Source organism: Aegilops tauschii, chromosome 5 (genome assembly GCF_002575655.3).
Source record: "Aegilops tauschii subsp. strangulata cultivar AL8/78 chromosome 5, Aet v6.0, whole genome shotgun sequence".
In the NCBI taxonomy this organism is placed as follows: Eukaryota; Viridiplantae; Streptophyta; class Magnoliopsida; order Poales; family Poaceae; genus Aegilops; species Aegilops tauschii.
Window position 1 is genome coordinate 455,480,194 of NC_053039.3, and position 6,784 is coordinate 455,486,977.

The following is a 6,784-nucleotide window of genomic DNA, read 5'->3' on the forward strand; positions in this document are numbered from 1 at the left end:
ACGACTGACACCATGGGCTCCACCCATGACGCGTCTGCAGCTGCACCGGGCCCGCAGGACAGGGAAAAGACGAGCAACGAGGAAAGGTGAACGCTTACAAGTGGACCAGTTAGGGGAGATTTGACGATAACCCCCCAGGCCACTTAAACCCCACATGTCAGAGACAGCGGCGGGGGTATATGATCAAGGATTTGCCAACAAGGGGGGTTATCGTCAATTGTCCCCGCAAGGGGATTATCAATTATTGTATCCAAACAGATCTAGAAGAGAAGCTGATCTTCTCCTTCCTTCGGCACCCTCTCCTTCCCTGATCCACCTACTACTCCTTCTCTCTTCCTCCTAGATCCTGATCGGGTACGTTACAGACGCGCTGGCCATGGCTTCCCCTCGCCATCGCCAGGACGGAGACGGACCACACGACGGCGCGCCGACGTACGCCGGCATGGCGAAGCTGGTGCCGGCGCTCCCGCTCGAGACGCGGTGCCCGCCGTTCGCGCTGCGGCGCTACGGCGGCTTCTGGCTGCCGGAGGCGGCCCTGCGGCGCGGCCTCCCGGCGTTGCACGCCGGGTTCGCGCCCAGGCGCGCAGACGTGCTCCTCGCCAGCTACCCCAAGTCCGGCACCACCTGGCTCAAGGCCCTCGCCTTCGCCACCGTCCGCCGCGCCGTGCACCCGCCTTCTTCCATCGACCACCCGCTCCGCCGTCGCAACCCGCAGGACTGCGTCCCGTTCCTCGAGTTCGACTTCGACCACGGGGACATGGCCGAGCTCGAGGCGCTCCCTTCCCCGCGGGTGCTCGCCACGCACCTCCCCTACTCGCTCCTCCCCGACCGCGTCGTCGCCGACGACGGCGCGCGGATCGTGTACGTCTGCCGGGACCCCAAGGACGCGCTGGTCTCCTCGTGGCTCTTCACCAGGAAAGCGTCGCCGAGTGTCGGAGTGGACTCCGACTCCTACTCGCTGCAGGAGGCGGCCGAGCTTTTCCGCGAGGGCCGGTGCTTCTACGGCCCTCAGTGCCGGCACGTGCTCGAGTACTGGGACGCGAGCCGCCGTCCCTTCGGCGGCGGCGAGGTGCTGTTCCTGAGGTACGAGGAGATGCTGCGCGACCCGGCGGGGAGTCTGAAGACGATGGCGGAGTTCATGGGATGCGGCTTCTCCGAGGAGGAGGTGGCGCGAGGGGTGGTGGACGAGATCGTGGACCTGTGCAGCCTGGAGAAGCTGAAGAACATGGAGGCCAACAGGGACGGGCGGCGGAACGCGTCGGGCATCAGGAGCGACTCTTTCTTCCGGAAGGGGGTCGCCGGGGACTGGAGCAGCCACATGTCGCCGGAGATGGGGAAGATGCTGGACGAGGCCGTCGAGGAGGCACTCCAGGGGTCTGGGTTCAGCTTCTCTGGCTGAGCTCCGGCGAGCACTGGCCAGGGCGGTAGTGCGGGGCAAACAACAATGTCATTGCAAAGCACGGCTTGGAACACATGTTTTGTGGCGATCCATGGATTTAAGGCGCGAGTTTGATTCCAGTTTCTTGCTCGAAAGTTGATTGTCTTGTAAGTTCAAACAGTAGTTTGATAACTCATTCCAAATGTTTCTTTCCCAAAGTTCCGAATCATTCCAGTTCTACAATTTCAGTCCTCATTCAGTATCTTATTGGGAAAGTAGTGGTTGTACCCATGTTGGGTGCACCCAGGCTGCACCCCCTTATTCACACCGTTGAGTTGCTATGAGATTCGTGTCGTGGACCAGTCTATTTTGGTCGGATGCTAGGCGATTAGCATAGATCAGTAATTAGCACTGGTGTGGCAGACTAGCTATGCTATAGGTTTCAGGAATTCAGGCAGTAGGTTGATAGGTGCTAGTACGTTGCATGCATTGTTGTTGTCAGGCTCAGCTGCACCGCCTCCCACGTTTTTGTCTTGCAGCGTCTGGCGCCGCCTAGGAGAAGCGTGTCTCTCTCAGCTAAAAAGTTGTGGCACACATAGGCTACTGTGAGCGGTGAGCGACGAGCAGTAGGGGACAAGGCTCCCAACCATATGCAGAAATTTTTTAAGGCCTCCGATTGTTTATGTAAGGAGCTATGTGGACTCCCTATACCTCTCCTTTGAACAGCACTTTTGTGAAACATAGTACGCTCACAGAAGATCTCATTGTGTAGTAAAAAGTGAAAAGGCCTTTTGACTATCGCTCCTATTGCTTCAGATACACACGCAGTCTAGCGATCGAGCCACCCCTTCATATTCATGCGCTTGTCCTCTCTCACTGCTCAACAGTTTCAAAAGATGTGACGTGGCAAATACACAAGGTTAGGAAATTTTTTTGTTGTACTCCCTCCATCTTACAATAGTAAGAATATTTTTCAAGCTATGTTAGCTTAAAAACTAATTTATATTATACAATGGAGGAAGTAATTTACAACTATCTATTGGTACTATATGAATAAAATTAGGCTGGCATTTTGCAAACGTAGCACCAGAAAAAAAAATCAATTATTGTTTGTTTAAATGTTGACTTGCAATCTAAATTCATATAAAATCTAACTTCTGACAAGGCAAAGCATAGAGCCGTCGCCACGAGGCTTGAGACCTAGCTTACCACTAGTACTATATAGTCTCACATTTTTTCGGAAAATGCTATACACTCTCTACATTCCAATAAACAAGACGAGTACACTTTTCTAAATTCTATTTTGACAATAATTATATCAATAATATATATTTTATGACTTAAAAATTATATCATTGAAAATTTCTTTCGAATATAAATTCAAGGGTATAACTTTTATCACATATAACATGTATTTGGTCATTCTATTTTTTTTGTCAAAAGGGAGCGAGTATACCTCTTTTAACCGCACGAGATTAGATCACTGTTGTAAATCCCAAAGTTTATAATATCTCTCGATATAAAATCTTGTGTCATGTTATGGTGATTTGATCTTCTTTTGTTTTTTCATTGCTTGTCGTATCTCTGATATTAAATACGAAAAATGGTCACCGCAGATTGACGATATGCCCCCGCAGGTGTTCCAGGTATGACATGCATCCGCAGATGTTTCTAGGTACAACATGCCCCCGCAGGTGTTCCTGGTACAATATGATGAGAATGCACCAGTAGATATTTCGTATACAAATTTGGTTGTGCCATGCGCGGAACAACCCTCACAGTAGCGTGGTGCCCCGTCCAAGGTGCAGCATGCCCCTGCAGGTATTCCAGGTATAACATGCGCCCGCAGGTGTTCCAGGTACAACATGATGGGAATGCACCAGTAGATGTTCCGAGAACTAATTTGGTTGTGTTGTGCCCGGAACAGCCCTCACAGTAGTGTCCGACAATCATCCCAGGTACAACATGCCCTTGCAGGTGTTCTAGGTACAACAAGCGCCCGCAGGTGTTCCAGGTACACCATGATGAGAATGCACCCGTAGATGTTTCGGGTACAAGTGTGTTTGTGTCGTGCCCAGAACAACCCTCACAGTAGCGTGCACCCCATCCCAGGTACAACATGCCCCTGCAGGTGTTATAGGTACAACGTGCCGCCACAGGTGTTCCAGGTACAACATCTACTATATAGTCACGAGGCTTGAGACTAGTGGAGCGGTACAGATCAGTTTCGACCTACCTCACCACTACTATATAGTTTCACATTTTTTCCGGGAAATGCTATACACTCCCTCCATTCCAATAAACAAGGCGCACACACTTTTCTAAATTCTATTTTGACCATAAATTATATCAATAATATATATTTTTGTGACTTACAAATTATATCTTTGAAAAGTTCTTTCGAATATGAATTCAACGGTATAACTTTTATCACATATAACATTTATTTGGTTGGTCTACTTTTTTGTCGAAAGGGAGCGAGTATACCTCTTTTAAGTCACCGCACGGGATTCGATCAATGTTGTAAATCCCAAAGTTTATAATATCTCCCGATATAAAATCTTGTGTCATGTTGTGGTGATTTGATCTTCATTTTTTTATTGATTGCCGTATCTCCGATATTAAATACGAAAAACGGTCACCATAGATTCACAATATGCCCCCGTAGGTGTTCCAGGTACAATATGCCTCCGCAGATGTTTCTAGGTACAACATGCCCCCGTAGGTGTTCCTGGTACAATCTGATGAGAATGACCAGTAGATATTTCGGATACAAATTTAGTTGTGCCATGCGTAGAAGAACCCTCACAGTAGCGTGGCGCCCCATCCCAGGTACAACATACCCCTGCATGTGTTCCATGAGAATACACCAGTAGATGTTCCGGGTACAAATTTGGTTGTGTCGTGCCCGGAACAGCCCTCACAGTAGCGTGGACACTCGTCCCAGGTACAGCATGCCCTTGCTGGTGTTCCAGGTACAAGAAGCGCCCGCAGGTGTTCCAGGTACACCATGATGAGAATGCACCTGTAGATGTTCCGGGTACAAGTGTGGTTATGCCGTGCCCGGAACAGCCCACAGTAGCGTGGCAGCCCGTCCCATGTACAACATGCACTTGTAGGTGTTCCATGTACATGATGCCCCCGCAAGTGTTCGAGGTACAACATGATGAGAGTGCACTAGTATATGTTCCGGGTACATGTGTGGCTGTGTCATGTCCGGAACAGCCCTTATAGTAGCCTGGCAGCCCGTCCCAGGTACAACATGCCCCCGCAGGTGTTCCAGGTACAACATGATGAGAATGCACCCGTAGATGTTCCGGGTACAAGTGTGTTTCTGTCGTGCCCAGAACAACCCTCACAGTAGCGTGCACCCCGTCCCAGGTACAACATGCCAAAATTTATGTACTAGTGCACTCCGTAGGTGTTCCAGGTACAATATGCCTCCGCAGATGTTTCCGGGTACAACATGCCCCCGTAGGTGTTCCTGGTACAATCTGATGAGAATGACCAATAGATATTTCGGATACAAATTTAGTTGTGCCATGCGCAGAAGAACCCTCACAATAGCGTGGCGCCCCGTCCCAGGTACAACATACCCCTGCATGTGTTCCATGAGAATACACCAGTAGATGTTCCGGGTACAAATTTGGTTGTGTCGTGCCCGGAACAGCCCTCACAGTAGCATGGACACTCGTCCCAGGTACAGCATGCCCTTGCAGGTGTTCCAGGTACAAGAAGCGCCCGCAGGTGTTCCAGGTACACCATGATGAGAATGCACCTGTAGATGTTCCGGGTACAAGTGTGATTATGCCGTGCCCGGAACAGCCCACAGTAGCGTGGCAGCCCGTCCCATGTACAACATGCACTTGTAGGTGTTCCATGTACATGATGCCCCCGCAAGTGTTCGAGGTACAACATGATGAGAGTGCACTAGTATATGTTCCAGGTACATGTGTGGCTGTGTCATGCCCGGAACAGCCCTTATAGTAGCGTGGCAGCCCGTCCCAGGTACAACATGCCCCCGCAGGTGTTCCAGGTACAACATGATGAGAATGCACCCGTAGATGTTCCAGGTACAAGTGTGTTTGTGTCGTGCCCAGAACAACCCTCACAGTAGCGTGCACCCCGTCCCAGGTACAACATGCCCCTGCATGTGTTATAGGTACAACGTGCCGTCGCAAGTGTTCAAGGTACAACGTCTACTATATAGTCACGAGGCTTGAGACTACTGGAGCGGTACGGATCAGTTTCGACCTAGCCCACTACTACTATATAGTCCCACATTTTTCCGGGAAATGCTATACACTCCCTTCATTCCAATAAACAAGGCACGCACACTTTTCTAAATTCTATTTCGACCATAAATTATATCAATAATATATATTTTTGTGACTTAAAATTTATATTATTGAAAAGTTCTTTCGAATATGAATTCAACGGTATAACTTTTTATCACATATAACATGTATTTGGTTGTTTTTTTTTATCAAAGTGGAATTTTAAAAAGCCTCCACGCCTTATTCATGAAAGGAAGCATGTATACCTCTTTTAAGTCACAACACGGGATTAGATCATTGTTATAAATCCCCCGCAGGTGTTCCAGGTACAACATGATGAGAGTGCACTACTATATGTTCCCAATACAAGTGTGCTTGTGCCAAGCCGGAACAACCCTCTTAATAGCGTGGTCACCCGTCCTAGGTACAGCATGCCCCCGCAGGTGTTCCAGGTACAACTAGCGCCCGCAGGTGTTCCAGGTACACCATGAGTAGAATGCACCCGTAGATGTTCCGGGTACAAGTTTGATTGTGCCGTGCCCGGAACAGCCCTCTCAGTAGCGTGGCGGCCCGTCCCATGTACAACATGCCCTTGTAGATGTTCCAGGTACAACATGCCCCCACAGGTGTTTGAGATACAACATGATGAGACACTGATGTCCAGCGTCTTTGAGGATACGTGACCGTTCTACGTTTTCATGCCTTCGTGTAAATAAATGCGTCTAGAGAGCAAACTGTGGCAGAAGTAATATAATGTGAGAAATTAGCCATTGATCCAAACTGGGTTCACTAGTAGAAAACAGGGCTTTCGTTTGGGCCTGGCCAGCCCATTAGTCCCGGTTCTGCACGAATCGGGACCCATGGGGTCCATTAGTCCCGGTTTGTGAGCTCAGGGGGCCGGCCGGGGCCTCGTTGGCATTGGTCCCAGTTCGTTTCGACCCATTTGTCCTGATTCTAGGCACGAACCGGGACCAATGGGCCTCGCTCCTGGCCCACAGCCATTGGTCCCGGTTCGTGGCTCGAACCGGGGCAGAAGGGGGAGCTTTAGTCCCGGTTCTAGCCACGAACCGGGACAAATGAGTTGCCTATATATACCCCATCGCCGCAGCAGAGCACTCCACAGTGCTCT

At 49.9% G+C, this 6,784-nt stretch overlaps 1 protein-coding gene across 1 annotated transcript; it reads left to right on the forward strand.

Moving 5' to 3' along the window:
- The first annotated feature begins 224 nt into the window (after positions 1–224).
- On the forward strand, positions 225–1,596 carry LOC109772278 (cytosolic sulfotransferase 12). Its single transcript, XM_020330962.4, has one exon. The coding sequence runs from the start codon at positions 377–379 to the stop codon at positions 1,397–1,399; it is 1,023 nt and encodes a 340-aa protein (XP_020186551.1). The 5' UTR covers positions 225–376; the 3' UTR covers positions 1,400–1,596.
- Positions 1,597–6,784: the final 5,188 nt, after the last annotated feature.

Bases quoted from the DNA above. Each gene is read 5' to 3' on its own strand.
- LOC109772278 (XM_020330962.4), top strand. From the start codon at position 377: ATGGCTTCCCCTCGCCATCGCCAGGACGGAGACGGACCACACGACGGC.